This window comes from Anser anser (genome assembly GCF_964211835.1).
Source record: "Anser anser genome assembly, chromosome: 1".
Taxonomy (NCBI): domain Eukaryota; kingdom Metazoa; phylum Chordata; class Aves; order Anseriformes; family Anatidae; genus Anser; species Anser anser.
This window is the reverse complement of record NC_139720.1, coordinates 42,733,770-42,750,749: the sequence shown is the minus strand read 5'-3', so window position 1 is coordinate 42,750,749 and position 16,980 is coordinate 42,733,770. Positions and strand designations below refer to the sequence as shown.

The window sequence follows — 16,980 nt, the reverse complement described above, 5'->3', positions numbered from 1 at the left end:
TGGCTTTCAAATATCTCTATCCAAGTTCTGGTTAATGGTGAACAATTATTATTATTATTTTTTGGCCATATAGATGTATATTTTCAAAGTTTTGGTGGATCAGAGAGTGCAAAATCTTTTTCCCTCTGCCTGGTCCTAGGGTCTTCTGTTCTGCAGCTCTTAATTATGCCTGTTACAACTGTGGGAAGAACACCATTAAATCTGTGACTTTGAAAATGCTTGACTTCTAATATTTATATTTCTAATTCCGTACTGGTTTTATACATAATCACAATGCCGAGACCATAAGCTTTTTATATACTAGTTCATGCGCATTCGCAATGATTATCTGTTAAGATTCCATTGCAGTGCTTTTTAAGGTTACATGATCTAACGCAAAAAAACTTATCACCAGCCTGATGTGATAACTAGGTAACTTTAATATATATATATAATATATATATATATAAAAATACATATTTAATCAGAGGAGTATCACTGCAAATATTTTGTGCTGATTTTTTCCCATGGTGCTTGTAACCTGTTGTGTTTTGTCTGGCTGGGATGGAGCTGACTTTCTTCATAGCGGCCAGCGTGGTGTTGTGCTTCTTCTTTGAAGCAAGGCTGGGAGAGGTTGGGGTTGTTCAGGAAAGAAGGCTCCAGGGAGACCTTATTACAGCCTTTCAATATATAAAAGGAGCTTATAAGACAGACAGAAGAAGACTTTTTGCCAGGGCCTGTATTGACAGGGTAAGAGACAATCATATTAAAGTGGAAGAGCTTATAAAACTATTATCATATTAAAATGAAAAAAAAAATATTAAAACTGAAAAAATCGTATTAAACTGAAAGAGATTTAGATTGGATATTAGGAAGAAATTCTTCACTATGAAGGTGGTGAGGCACTGGAGCAAGTCGCCCAGGGCTCTGGAACAAGTCACCCAGAGACGCAGTGGATGGCCTGTCCCTGGAAGTGTTAAAAGTCGGGTTAGATGGGGCTTTGGGCAACCTGTTCCAGTGTTGATAACTCACTAGTGGTTTTGCTGTTGCTGAACAGTAATTGCACAATGTCAAAGCCTTTTCTCCTACACCTTCACCTCCCCTGCAGTGAGCAAGATAATGGGAGTGGACACAGCTGGGACAGTTTCCCTGGGCTGACCAAAGGGATGTCCCATACCATATAATGTCCTGCTCAGCAGTAAAACCAGGGTAGCAGAAAAAGAAGTGTGTGGGGGGGTTGTAGACTAGCTTCCAGAGTAGCTATTGCTCAGAGACCAGTCTAAAAGATAAATAAACTGTCTTCATCTCTCCCCATGAGTTTCCTCTATTTTGCTCTTTCCATTCTCTCCCCAGTCCTGCTGTGGGGAAGAGAGGAGGGAGCGAGCAAGCATCTGTGTGAGTGCTTGCTTGGCTGCTGCCCGGGCTCAACCCACCACACCCAGCTTTGCTCAAGTTCTGTTGGCCAGTTTCGTATTCTTGGTCAGTTCCTTGCAATACAGAGATATGGCTGTTTCAAGGTGACCTTCAGGTAGCCTCTTTAAAACTCTCTGAGAAAGCAGGGATCAAGGTTTTATTTTTTCAAAGAGTTAATGAAAATTTCATAATCACCTTTCAAAAAAAGCAGGTTAGTACCTTTTTCTGAAGACTTGAAAACAAAACAAAAAAGCACACAAAAATCAACTATTTGCTGTACTGATGAGAAATTTCCAAACATTTTGCTTTGTGATATCAGACAGGCTATATGTCTCCTGAATTTTTTACTGAATTTAGATAACTTTCAGGCAAACAAAATGGGATACATTTCATAGGGATACAGCAGTAGAGAAGATCAAAAACTTCTCTACAGTGAATTCATATCTGCTGCTTAAATTACCCTGGCCAGAAAAGAAGAGATTCCATAGGGATCAAAACAGGCAGGTTACTATAAAATACTAATCTAGGGAAGTTGTGAATTACAACATTTTATCATAAGGAGATACACTCTAGATTCTTGGTACAGGTTGTATCTTGAGGCAGTATTGTGCCTGATTCCTTGAGGCAGTGAATTCAGTGAGTTCTCAGAAACACAAAGCTGTGAAATAGCTGCTCTGCAGTTTATTAGACTGACCTCCTGAGTGCTTTGGAAAGGACTCTATTGTTGCTTCTTCCTTTTCCATTTTGTTAAATCTCTAAATAGGTGTCTGCTTTGTTCTATGCCTTTGTAGCACAGCTAATGCTCCAGAAGACGATGCTCTCAATAGATATTCCCGAACAGAGAGGACAACTTATAGCAGATACAGCAGGGATACAAACTCTTCTGGGAGCTCTGTACCAAGTACTGCTTTGGAAAAGAGGATTGAGGAGCTTGAAAGGGTGAGTACCAACTAACATGTGCATGGTATAAATCTGAAATAAAGTACCTTTGATACTCCATAGGGAAATTACAAGTAAAAATACATAGAAATGATGCTCAGTGCTTGAAGTGCAGATACTTATGTCTATAAACATGTATGATGAAACAAGCAGACTGAAAGAATGTGAACTTTCTAATCATTATAAATGTTTAGTTTTCATTTGGTGTAGAAGTGCAAAATAATAAGGTAAATATAATACACTTAGAGAGCCAGCTGTTCTCTGTGTATTTGTCATATGTACCTTGTGACGCACCAACGCAGGGCAGATAACTTGTGGGGAGGAGGGGCTCACTGGCTGTTCAGAAAATAAGCAAGTCTGTTTCTGATCTACTTCTAGTTTGAGTTTTTTTAATGTATTGAAGTGTTATAAAATTTGTTATTTAGTTGTTCACTGAAGTTTTAAGCATCTCAAATATATTTAAAACAAAGTTTTCATTATTTCAGACATTTTTCATCCAAACATATTTGGGAAAGTGTAATAATGTTAAAGCTGTGTTTTTCACTTAAAACATTCTTTTGGCTAAATACATCGTGTGTAATCTATTATGGGCTTCTGTTTCTTCCTCTGAAGTGTATTTTTGTGGGTAACTTGCCAAATTTTCTTGAATTCATATAGATGAAAGTTACTAAGTAAATGCAATTTGAATAGACTTTTTTTTTTAAAGGGTGAAAATAGGGCGTGTTCTGTAGAAATTAGTTTTTTTGTTTGTTTGTTTTTTTAAGACTTAAGGAAGCCAGCTTTGAATAAAATGTGCTGTAATCCTCCAAATCAACTTTCTTCTGAAATAAATAATAACAAATAACTGAACTACCAATAACAGAAAATAGGAGAAGATCTAAGGACTTCTTTTTGCTATACTGAACACTAATTTACTGAATTCCTAATGGATGTTTTAATTTTCTCTTGCATTTGAGCCCACAGACGTTATGAGTCTTCGTTTCCTTTGTTAACTGTAGTATGAAACAAAAAGAAAAGGAAAAAAAAACTATAAAAATTTGGAATCAGAAACTTTACATTTACTTATTTGTCTTTTGGGCCTTCTATCCAGTTCTGGGCTCACTCATGCTTAAGGTAGATATTAAAAAAACATCTCTGGAACCAGAGATAGCACACAGGTTTGATGTGGGTAAAATATCTTATTAGATGTGATTCATTAGCTCCTTGAAATATAAAGGCTTGAAGACATATGGGTTTGGCTCATAGAAAAGAAATTACAGGTAAGTGCTTGTGGTGTGTGTGTGGAGGGTTGCTTTGATTAACTTTAATGTTAGTTACTTAAAACTGTCTTTAAGATGCACAATTACATTTGACACCAGTACATATTCTGTTTTTAGGAACTTGCAAAGGAGAGACAGGAAAATCTGAGATTAATGAAGATGACACAGGACAAAGAGGAACTAATTGGGAAACTGAAGGAAGAAATTGATTTATTAAACAGAGTAAGCACATATTTTCTTATATGGTGCTATATAAAGAGGGGAAAAAGCATCTCATCTGCATTCTCAGTGCTCTGTTTCAGGCACTTATATCCACTGGGCAAGATCTGAATAGAATTAAGTGTTGTTGGGAGTTTTTGTTTGTTTGTTTCTATTTATGTAACTTTTCTACAGGCATGTAAATAAGTTCTATTTCCCAGGTGGCTTCTGTTCATCATCATTAACATCATTAATCTCTAGTGGGACTTGACTCTTGACTGATGTGCAGAGCCAGGATGTACTAGGGAAATATGCTTCTAGTAGTCCAGTGCAGGCTTTCCTATAAAAATTCAACAAAAAATTTCAAAACTGGCCTTGGTTGATCCAACAGTGAAGGGAAACAATAACTCTATGTGCATAGTGCTAAACTTTCACTTGCAACAATGGAGGACAACATACTCAAAAATTCTCAAACTAATTTACAGTACTGAAGGAGCTGAGAATATTCTGAAACATGTCTGTTATTTCTTTTTATAAAGAAAGTTGGAAATTATAGGATAAGTGAAGTATTGTCTGTGTTTTGGAGAGATTTCTACTTTAATGGGGAATTGATCTTTATGCCACTTTTATATTCAGCAAGGGATCTCTCACATCTAAGCTGATGACCTGAGTATTAGTCAATGAAACTGTTCACTCCTGCATAGTGGGTAGCAAAGCTACTTTAAATGCTGGTCACATCTGATTTCCTGTCTCAGAAGTCAGAAAAACAACAGCAACAACAACAACAACACAACAGAAGTACCCGATTCACTCAAAGCTTGTGCTTTAGGACCATGATAGTTTCTAAGGTTTGCTTTTCCAGAAGAGTTCTAGAAACAATGTTCATTTTTTTCTGCTGTATTTGAAGGATGATGTCCTAAATTAAATCCATTGAGTATCTGACTAGGAACTATCTTATAACATGTAAAGTTAAGCAGACCCTGTGTATTACATGCATTGAAGTACGATGGCAATTTCTGCTTGTTGTGTGGAAAGAAAGCATAAAATGTAGTCCTCCGAAAAACCTCTTCACTACAAAATGACTAAAGTTGTACCATTCAATGAGATATATGTGGTGGTCCCTAGGTAGCCTCTGTTAAATGGAGAAGAGAATGCTTTCTTATTTTTGTTATCCATCAAGTCAGCATTTATCATATCTATAACATTATCTATTAGCTTTATTGCAGAGCAAGTATTTATGTTTGAATCCCACAGACTTTTCCTATCGAAATAGCTGCCTTTTGAATTTCTGGCCATTTTACTAATTTGTCTTGCCACAGTTTGAAGCCAGCATGTCTCAAGTGATAACTTCCATTAAAACAGATAGTTTTACTTTCTTTTTAAATAGTTGTTGGATTTATGACTGCTTTTATATTGGCTATCCATGTGGATTTAGAAAGAGGAAAGCTTTAGAATGTTAAGAAAAGCTACAGAAGTATTACATCATTCCCATAAAGGAAAGGAATGAAAGGTAATATGCGATCATATTTGCCTAAGGTTTGTCTTTACAACTGCAGTCACGAGAGCCAGCATTTAAACATCCATCTGCTCTTCATAGAACATTGCTCTGTAGACCTGGCACCAGGACTGGGTGCTTTACATGGAGGAACAGTTGTGATCTTCAACCTTCTGTTTGGATAAGCCGATGACGTCCTGATGACCTAGTGAGCTTACGCAGAGATCTTTTTAAAAAGTTTTACTGGTAGGGAACCTGAATAGGGGTCTTGAAATTTGACCATCTATGCATTCACAGTATTTCTCCATTCATCAAAAAATGCTCTCATTGCATGTTAGGTTGTACAGACTTGGAAAGATTTTCAAGTCAGAGAGCCTAAATGCCATTTTATTGCATAGCTTTGTGACTGCTTAGCCCTCATATTTAGAGAAGTGCTCTTTCTAGAAGTTTCGGTCAGTTCATGACCACAGATGCATCCTTCATTGCCAGAGACTGTGTGTTACACTTGAAAAGCTGTTTTTCCAAGAATCCTGAAAACTTGTTGGCAGACTTTTTCTTATTTTAAGTAAATATATTTATTTAATGTAAAAATAAGATTTTACTGAGAACACTCAGTACAAAGATACGTAAAGAACATTAGCTGCATTTATATTGAGAACCAGAAAAAGCCTTTTGTCATAAATGGCATTTTTTCATTCCAGTAGATTAGCCTCTAAAAGTATGTCTGCCACTTTTTTTTTCTTTTTCTTTTTTTTAAGTAAGATAAAGGCAATTGCTTAACAAAAGCCTCAAATATGTGAAAGGAAAGGCATCTCAAGACATTTAAATATTTGTAGGCTATGTTCAACTATTGACTAGTTTGTACTCAGTCATTTCTGATCTTACTGTCCCTATAGTTAAATGCACGTTTGGACTAAGAATTCACAATCTACTTAGTGTCAATGGTGTAGCTACTGGTTCATTTGGAAATCCAAACTTTCCAGCTAGTGTATTTTATTTACTAATAAGAGTAAGTTAGCATTGCAGTTTTTAATTTTGATAAGAAGCTTTAAATTCCAGAGTGGCAAAAACCATCTGCATCTCTCAGTCCATTATTTCCTTAGATATTTAAGCTGAATTAGTTATTTTTCTTGGATCATATTCAAGAACTTCTTTGGAATGTTATTTTGTCAGCATGAACTTTCACAAACTATTTACATTTTATTTTGAGTAAACAACAGGTATTTTTATACAGAAGGCTTTTAGGTAAGCTTTAATTGAGCTATCTAATATCTCTGTTAACAGCAAGATCAAATGCAGTATTACATATGCTGAACTAAAAAAACCACATTTTATTGAAAAAGTATTTTGTTTTCCATCTGATTATTGATCTGCTCAAGAGATAAAACTGTGTGGGTTTTAAAATTGCATAGCTGTTCATCAAAACGTTTACATATTTAGATTTTTAAGTCACTTATATCTGTTACTTTCAGAGCAATCAAATGCTTTTCCTGGAAGTCATTTGTTCTGTGACGCAGTATTACCTCTGTTAGGTAAAAAGCAATTTCTGCTAGTGATTTCTTGATTCCACATTACAAAAACAATACACAACTTGCAAAGGTATAGGTTAGCAGTATGGATTTGGTTTGGCAAACTGAAGAGGCTTTTAAAAATCAGAATACCCATTAACACACAGTCTCTAGAATGCACTTCTGGAATGACCCCACTAAAAAGAAACAAGAAAATAGGCCCCTTATGTCAAACAGTGCTTAACGACTTCAAGGAACAAGAGAGAAAAATCTTTTCACTATTACTGTTTTATATTTAATCAAGCATGACAACAGCAGGAATTTGCAGACAGATCAAAAGGCATCTAAAAGCTCTGATCAGAGTCCTGGTTCTTCCTTCTTTGGCCTGCCTTTCATTTTCCTCTTCAAAGTGCTGTCCCTGAGGTCACACTCCTATTTCCTCAGTTTTTTGTTTTCATTCTGTTTCTTCCACGTTGTTTGTACAGTAAAATTATTTTTACTGAACTAATGCTTACAGCAACTGCCAATTTCGTCATTATTCAGTTTAAAATCTTGGAAAGACTTGGTAAGAAGTCAAGCACTGAATTGGGAACTAATTAAATACAGTAGTTAGTGGAAGAGAGACGGACATTTGAGGTAGGATCAATCTATTTTAAACACAATTTTTTAGTATTTGTCTGTTCTTTCAGTAGCAGTTTAGATAGAAGTTACAATATGCCTTTTACTCTTTTTCAGAGAAAATGAAAAAGATGGGCATGTGTTACTTTTCCTGAAAAATGTTATGCTTAATTTAAAATACAAAGCAGACTTTATTGCAGTAATAACCAGCGATGTGTTCATCAACACAACAAATGGGATAGTTGCAGACAAGTGCAATCCAGGGAGCAGAGGTAGTAGCCAAATAAACTCCATGCTAGTAAAGTAATCACACCTATCCAGTTTTGATTTCTTGTTGTTTAATTCCTACTGCAGCTTCAGTTTTGCTTATGTATGTTTCCACTTCAAGGTTCTTATATGTGGGAATATAATACTAATGTTTTCTACTTCTGGTAACACTTGGAAAAATGCCAGGTTTAGCAGATTTAAGGAGATAGCTACTGTGACACAAATTCTTCCCAACCCCAACTTCTTGATTTCAGAGCTAAGATGCTAAATTCCTGCTGCTACTAATCAAGAGTTTGTATTTAATGTCCTGAGAAATGTGTATTTTTCTTTCTCCTTTCACAGGACCTAGATGATATAGAAGATGAAAATGAACAATTGAAGCAAGAAAATAAAACCCTCTTAAAAGTTGTTGGACAGCTGACAAGGTAGAAGATTCAAGCCTCAATGAGGAAAGATTTAAAAACTACTGATTGAACATTAAGGTCAATATAGTAATACTTCCTGTGTTGCATTATGTTATAATAACTGTCTTTATATTTATTGTTAGGAAACCAGATGAATGTTTATTTTCATAGTACTTTCTTCTTCATTCAATGAAATGGCATCAAAATTGGGGTGTATTTTCATTTTCATTTCTCATAAGAAAAATAAAAAGTTTTGACATATTTCAAAATACTAAATTCAAAAATATGGGGGTTTTGTATCTTCAGATTACATCTGGATATATCAAAGTAATTTAAAATTCAGAGCACCAAGATCACTTTCAGTCCATGTGGATGTATATTTTTGAAATGAATAGAAGCAATACATACATATGAGCTTTGTTTACACAGATCCAAAATATATATTTTGTGAAATATTTACTTTTTTGTTTCAACATCTGTAAAGTGGATGCCTTTTTACTGTTGTATAACATTTTGCAGATTGATTTCTTGCTCTAAAAACTCTTGTATGTTGACTTTTTTTTTTTTTACGTTATCTGAAAGACTGACAATAGAGTAGTAGCAATTTTTTTTTTTGTATAGCAGTATTGTGGCAGGAGGGGGAGGTCTTATTAAAAAATAAATAAATCACCTGTGGTATCAGCATTAATGAATTCTTAGAATCACATTGAAGTTGTGCACTGCAGTTTATTTTAAAGCTTTTGCTTTAGCAATGAAATGCAATTTTACTATCAAACAGTTTTGTTTGCTGTGTTGAGAATACAAACAGAGCCTGGAGCTTTCATTTTTGCAAAGATATTTTTGCAATACATTTTTATTTAAAGGTGTTGTCTTAAGGTGATCGTAACCAATGTGAGTTTTTTGATGTTTCATTTTTTAAGCTGGGTCAAAAATTTTGTATATAGCAAAATAGAGAGGAATAAAAGAGATTCATGCATTTTTGAAACATCATATGCTTAAAAAAACACTTTTATCCTTGATTTTAAACTAACAAAGTGTTTAAGAAGTGCCTGTTTAGATGTTACAGTCCACTTACAAGCACATACTGATTCTTCTATAACATGACAGTAGACAAAATTCTCATTTTACATAAACCACAGACAATTGACAATTCCATTCCTAAAATTCTTATTAGGCAGAAATTTGATGTACTTTATTTCATATTAATACAACATATATTTCATTCATTTCAATCAGAAAAAATATATAGGTCACTTGAGTGAGGAGACTTGAAAACATTTCAAGGAGTCCAGGCTTTTTTTTGATGATTTTGAAGTTTCGTGTCAGAACATTGCATACGTATAGTTTGTGTTACCTTAAAACTTAAAGGCAACTTCAATATGTAGTAGCAATCATCTTTTCAGATTTGCCAATTGTTTCCATAACATGTATTTAATGACTGTAAGAGATTCGTAAACTTCAAATTCAGGAATTATTGTTATGCCTTGGATTGTTTTAAATATAGGATATGTTATTTTACATATGTGTATTCTAATGAGGAATTTTTCAGAGCTTTAAAGTATTTTTTAAGAAGTATTTTTCAAGATATGCCAAGATGCCTTGGAGTTTTCCTTCATAATGGAAGAGATATCCCATAGGACACTGTTTAAAACCTTATCTCAGGGTTTTAAGTGGTATGTGGGGTTTGTATTGGCCCTCTAAACTATGGTATTCACCAGTGAATATTTGTCTTAACATTAGTCAAACAGTAAGAAGTCCCTTCATTTATCACTTCCATAAAGTTAAAATTGAAAGTTATAAAAAAAGAATAATTTGAGGTGTATGCCTTCTAAATAAATACAAAACGTTTATCTGGAACAACATCTGATTTCCTTCTGTGTATGCTATGTAGGGAATATACATACAGACTTAAAGCATGGGATGTCAAACATACTGAAACATCTCTAAGGACTTAATGCAGAAACACAGATACCAATACGAAGTTGTAAATGAGGTATTTCACAGTTTGTATTTCATATACATTTTAAACCAAAGAACAACGACATCAAAGTATATCAACAAGAATTGCTTGTCATTGTATTTACCTCTTCTTGGTTTGCATGTGTATTGACTAAAGTTTAGCAGCAGAAACCCCAAAATTGGAATTTCATTTTTTAACGTGGACACCCAGTTGATGGGTATATTTGGCAGAAGCACTAACTATATCCTACCTTGAAGAGGTACTGGCAAAAGGAAGTTTCCAAATATTTGAAAGCAGTAAACCTTCAGGCAGAAAGTGTGAACAACAGAACTGTTGGGAACTCACACAGAAAGTACCTAGATATTATTGTTTGTTTTGTATACAGATGTTCTGTATACAAATATAAAATGCTTCATAGTCCTAAAAATACCCACAAAATATATCTTTAAGCATCACATTTTTTCTGACATTTTTGAAGATTTACATGGGTTTTTATCTACCTTGCCAGCAATTCACTAACTTGAGCCCATGTGCTCTCCCATCCCACACCTCAATTTTTCTCAATTGTCTGATCTGAAAGCAAATAAATACACTGCTGCAAGTGGGAACCCACCTCTCTTGGGAAAGCTGTATGATTCTGGGATGAATCTGGATAGTAACATACCTAGGCTAAATTAGAGCTTTTTTTGGAAGGGGGTGTTATTACGCAATATTAATTGTCTGATAAAGATTTCTGAACTTTCCTATCTTTAAATTTGTACCCAACTGCCTAGATCTAGCATCTGTGTTTCTGGGTAACTTGAGTCATCTAAGGAAATCCAAACAGAAAAGTACCCTAGTTGACTAAAAGAAATGAGAGAAAATGCTTTAATAACGATCAGCACATAATACTTTTTTTAAGAATGCAAAATGATGCTCCTGTTGTGGCTGCATATTGTATAGAAAAGAGGTGCATCCAGAGTTGAAGGTTAAAATTGTGCAGAAATATTTCTATTGATGATTACATTACAATTCCACAGATGTTTGTGGGATTTGTTCTCTAAATTAGAAGATTTGCCATGTATAAATGTTGCTGATTTTTACAAGGAAATTCAAAATTACCCATTTTTCATTTCAAAATAATTAAGTGGCAATGTGTAAGTGCATTGTTACTTGATCTATATATTAACCAAAAGAGTACAGTCTGTATTTGCAAAGGAGTGTTTTTTCTATCTTTAAAGAAAAAAGTTTCTTTGTTAATTACCAGATTTATGTTGACATATTCAGATATTAATTATTTTTCTGCTATTTCTCTTGGCTCTGAATTTGAGAGGTAGAGTAGTAAAGAGGGTAACAAGAAATAAATGAATTAATTCCAAACTAGGAAGTATAACCTAATGATTTTTTTGATTATTATTGTTCAGTTGTACTGAGAGGTAGCTGTGGAAAGACTTGCAACTGACACAAGCATTACAAGAGATACAGGGGTTTTGATACATGGGAAGCAACTGATTAATCTGCATCAAAACTTTTAAAAATTTACCTGATATTATTACAACTTTTACCATAGGACCAGAAGGAATACTGGAGATCAAATTACTTTTTAATTCTCTCCTAGGAAGGCAGAGGAACATTGACTCCAGCTATTCCATAGTTTTCTGCACGTTTTTCTGTCTATTTCCAGCTTGAATTGAAACAAATCAGTATTAGTAGCCAACAGGAAAAGTAATTATTGGGAAACAAACACTCTATAGATACTATCAGTCTACGACTTGTCAGTATTTCTTAAGTTCAAACCCTTTTTGAAGATGTCAGTTGAGTTCGGTCCATTTTCATCAGTATTAATGATCATAAACGTCTGACACTTTTAGCAAGACACAACCATTTTCGTTGGAGAAACTGCCATTGCAAGCCATAACTTAAATATGTACAATAAAATAAATTTGTGCTGGAACCAGTATCTGCTGAGACTGAGAAGCTAAGGATTATATTTAAAAGTTCTGTTAAAAAAAATAAATCTGGATCTTGTCACTTAATTTGATATGGATGATCTCTACTAAAAGTTCATTTCAGAAAGCCATTCCAGTGTCAATACCTGTGTAAGGAACATTTCTACTCCTGTTATTAAGCATTTCTTTAGGACTACTTAAATATGTCCAGGACACAGATATGTGTTTTTTGTACCATTCATGGTCTTACAGGTATGGTGACTTACTATAGTAAATCTCCATTCCTGCTTGTACTGCAGCAGATGTACATTACATTGTTAATTTAATCCTTTTGTTTTTATTTCTGGATTTCTGGTGTAACTGTTCTTGTTCAAGGTTACAGCTAGTTGTGGTTTTTCTGTTCTGCAAAAGTTGTGATAGTTGAGTTTACCTCTGAAAATAATCTCATGAGGAGTCATTTTTTAAAATACCCGTTTTATGCATTTAAAAAGATGAAGCATCATTAAACTATAAATAACTAAATACCCATTTTAGTTTTGAACACTGAATAGTTGTAGTATTATCTGTGGTATCAGATTAAATTTGATGTTGAGATTTACTATTGCAGGTAAAAGAAACGCGTTTAATCTAACAATAAAGACTGTGTGCCTTTGTCCAAATAAAACAAAATTCTTTTTAATCCAGGCTGAGTATTTATTGTGTTCACAGGAGAATTAACGTTGTCTGACTAAAATTCTAACTGGATTTGTCACCAAATATGGAAAGCGTTTGGGCAGGAATTGACAAGAGGAATATTCTGGTGTATACATAGTAGTCTGAAATAGTGACAGTTCTGTATGGAGGTCTAGTGTTTTTTTCACCTGCACTGACATGTTTGAAGCTGAGAGCTTCCACTCTAGCAGCCGACAGCCTTTCAAACATGGAAACTGATGGTTACATTTTACTTAGCATTACTAGAGCAGGAAGGTATGCATAGTCTCTTGGTAATATCTCAACAGGGTTTTATGTGTGAGCATAATTGACTGAAAATTTCTAGATTCACTAGACATTTGAAATAATATTAATCAGCAGACACAGGAAATGGGTAGAGTCTTATACCATGTAAAAGGATAGCGTGTAACTTTCTTAGGCAATGTCAAGTCTTCTAGGCCTTTTTTTTTTTTTTTTAAGCAAAAGTTGCTGCCTTCAGAGAAGACTCTTAACGCTTTTAAATAGGACTCATTTTATAGTCTGATGAGGGTGTTTGCCTTGAGAAAAACAAAAACTCCAGTCCTTCTTTTCACAAGCACTAGAAGTTTAGTTGGAAAAGTTCTTGGGGCAGAGTTGAGGGTTAAGTATCAAAGGAAGTCTGTAAGTCTTTTTTTCGTTTGTAGAAGAAAATTTTGCTACAGATGAAAACCAGCAGTGTTTGTGAGTGGTGGGCATCGATGTTGTCTCTGCACAGCAGAATCCTGCAAGTACCTTGATATATTGAGGAATAACTGCTGAGTGCTAGAAATGACTGACTACATTTTCTGCTAGTTCAGCCCCCTTTGTGCAAAACATGGTTAGTAACTCGTAATTGAATTGTAGTTGATGTTGCTGATGGCATAGGAAAAGTGAGATTCTCTTGCTTTTTTCATTTTATTTTAGACTTTCTTCAGAAATGTTTCTTTAACGTTAATCATTGAGTGATTAAACGGTAACCTTTGGTAATAGTCATCTAAGACTTAGAATCTTTGAGTTAAAAGTTTCCTTCTTAGAAGTCTTTAACATCTTTGACTTTTAGGTATTTGTTACATGGTAAAGCTCTGTTACAGATTGTAACCTATAGTTACAGCTTTCATCTTTTACTAATATGAGTATCAATCTGTTTTGAGAACTGGAATTAAAAGGGAGGTAATGAAAAAGTATATATATTGGAGCTAATTCTGTGCCTTTTTTCCCAGTAAACAGAAGATGTACAGGTTGAAGATGAAGAGGTTCTATAATTGATATGCTCATTGTTGACTTCATGTTATGACTAAAAAATATCCATGCTTTCTGAAATAGCAAAAGGCCACTTTTATAATGTAGTGACTGCAAAAATGAAAAGTTAATCTCTGCTTAGTCTCTTACGATGGGAACTCAAACAATTTTATCAGTTTCCTTTAATGAAATAACCTGAAGATATTTAGATATTACAGGCGCATTCAACAACCTATTGCACAATCTCATGCAACAAAGCAGTATCAACTCTTCTTTGTACCAAGGTATCTTCTAAAAACCCTAAGCATAATTTTAAAGAAAAACATTTTTTTTTCTCTTGCACAAGATTATATTTGAGAAAAGTCCAGATTGATAATTGGCATCTTGACACAAGCTCCATTAGTATTTATCTCTGCAAATCAGGTTTTGTAGAGCAAGAGCCTGTGGAATGAAATCTTTTTTTCTCTCTCCCTTAGAAATGTTAATCTCTGCATTTGCCTGAAGGCTCGTTATAACAATGATGCATTTTAGAGAGTTTAAAATTTTGATTGCAACAGTGTAAGTGTAGTTACAGCCAGCTACCAAATATATTTAATGGGTGGGGACAATAAAACCACTGAGGCTTTGCAAGTTGAGACTGTCTAGAAATAACTCTCATATTTCTCTGTGAAGCAATTATTTAGAAAATGCTAATTGTTCCCAACTGAATCACTCCTTCTACCCATTTAACTGCTTCTGTTCATTATAGTTTGTAATAAAATATCACTTATAAAACCCTGTTATAGTGGCACTCTGGCTTTGTATAAAGCAGTGACATTTTAAAAAAGACGGACCACTTTCAATTCTCATTCTCCAAATTATAGGATTTACAAAGATAGTTAAAGCAAGGAAGAAAATTAGGAAAAAATGTAAGGGATGAGACTGTGCTGAACTGAACACTAGGGAGAGGAACAGGTATGTGAAAATGAAGACCTAGGTTTTCTCCAACATTTTTTCATATACTTTTCAATATGGAAAGGATGACAAACTGATCTTCCTAAAGATCTACAAATGGTTCTAGTTATTGCTACAGTCCAGTCTTATTAAGAGAAAACATGATCTCCAGCCCTTCATGTTCTTGTCTGTACACAAACGCTTCAAAGTGAAAAGAATAAAACTCTCGGTCCTTCAAGAAATATAAATTACTATTTAAAATCGCAGCTTTGATCATGTCTTTCCTAGACCATGCTAGGCTGTAGATGAGTAGGCAGCAATTTTGGACATTGCTTTCCAAATGTTACCTAATTTGTAGTACTACAGTATTATCAGTTAGTGTGTCTGATGTTTTTAGGGATGTGTAGGGCAGATACTTAGATTTCTAGCAAAACCATGGTACAGCTAATTCTCAGGATATGGTGTGAGCCCCTTGCTAAAGCACCAGGGCCTCATGGAGAACTTCTGACTTGCTTGCATCTGAGAGCCCTTTTTGCTCCATCCTGCGGATTTAAATAGAACAAAGTCTTGTCCTGTAACTGCTGAAAGATTTGTGAAAAACAAAAGACAGCTGCCTTTGCATTATACCAGCTAGTAGTGTGCAAGTGTTACAGAACAAAATAGTAATTAAAGAAATCTTTTAAAAAGCACTCAATATAATATGAATGCAGTCGTGTAGTACATTTTCATATAATTCACTATGCCTGTTCTAATGTTGTTGTGCTCATAGGATTTTTAAAAACACATGGAATAATTGAAAATATATGGATTGTAGTTCTATGTTTACAAAGTTAGAATCACATTTTATGTAACAGAAAAACTGTATTCTGATGCTTCCTGAAGTACATCCATTTAAACAGCTGTGCTTATTTGAAAAGTTTTCTCAGAGGAAATGCTCAATAGAATTAGCAGATAACTGCTGGTGTGATGGTCAATCATTTTTTAGTACTAAATGTTTCAATACAAAAATTGATGGCTTGAAATAAAGTTCCTGTAAGAACTGCAATGATTGTTAGCTGTATTATAAGTAAAAACTAAGACCACTTAAAAATGAGGTAAATAAAACCTTATTTCCCTTTTCTGACTTTATTTAATATTTAGGAAGTTCAGTAAACTATTTGCCTTGTTCATCCATTTCACCGAGATTTTATATGTATATTGTTGTCTGATCTACATCGCAGCAGAAGAAAGACACGTCTCTGGGTGCAGTTGACTGTAGAAGCCCAGAACTGGTAAGGACCTCAAGAAAGATATTTCCTATTTTGAATAAAGAGTCTGGTACAGCTCTGTAAATGTGTTCTTTATTCAGATTCCTTTTAAGCAGCTGTCAGCAGTCTACTCTGAGAAGCTGTCTACTTAGTGCTCACATCCCTTTTATTTTATAACCTGCCCATTGAGTTTATGAGGCTTTCCGAATGCTGCTAATACTTTAGCTGAGACAGTTGAGAGCAGATAGAAGTGCACCGGCTGTCTTCTGTGGGAGCGTGTTCCACACCAGGCCCCAGAGAGCAGAGCTCAGCGCCTGCCCCTCCGCTCCCCTCGTGAGGGAGCTGCAGGCCGCCATGAGGCCTCCCCTCGGCCTGCTCTGCTCTGGGCTGAACAAACCAAGGGACCTCATACGTCTTCCCCCTCTAAACCCATCACTGTCCTCGTTGCCCTGATGTCTTTGGTCTTTCTGTTCTGTAGGTAAACAAAGATGCAGACTCCTCACGTGTTCTGCTTTGGCGCTTCCATCTGTTCTGTAGGTAAATAAAGACATAAGTCTTTCAGGTGCGTCACTTCTGTATCCTTGGTTCTTCAGCAACAACGTGTTTTTCTTTTGACAATTAAAGACAAGTAGATCTCATTTGGCTACTTGAGGATTCCAAAGTAGGAGTGTAATTGTGCATTTTCTTAGTTTTATTTTCTTCTGTTATCTTTTGTCTTGTTTCATTATGACACCTCCTGAGACTTTTAGTGCTGAAGCTGAAATACAGTTCAGTTTACATTCTAACGCTAAGGGAAGTTATCCCAGCAGATTACCGTTTTCCTCTGAAGTTGGAGTGTTCTGTATATTTTGCTGGATTTTTAATACCATGGGGGCAAAAACATTT

The 16,980-nt window shown here is 34.9% G+C and overlaps 1 protein-coding gene across 1 annotated transcript in view; it reads left to right on the top strand.

The window, feature by feature from the left end:
- Positions 1-15,891, top strand: part of PAWR (pro-apoptotic WT1 regulator) — an 85,940-nt gene extending 70,049 nt beyond the window's left edge. Inside the window, exons 5-7 of the mRNA XM_083807496.1 lie at positions 2,184-2,331; positions 3,708-3,812; positions 8,019-15,891. Coding sequence (XP_083663622.1) covers positions 2,184-2,331; positions 3,708-3,812; positions 8,019-8,105 — 340 coding nt within the window. The 3' untranslated portion in view covers positions 8,106-15,891. The remainder of the gene's footprint in view (positions 1-2,183; positions 2,332-3,707; positions 3,813-8,018) is intronic.
- The last annotated feature ends 1,089 nt before the right edge of the window (positions 15,892-16,980 follow it).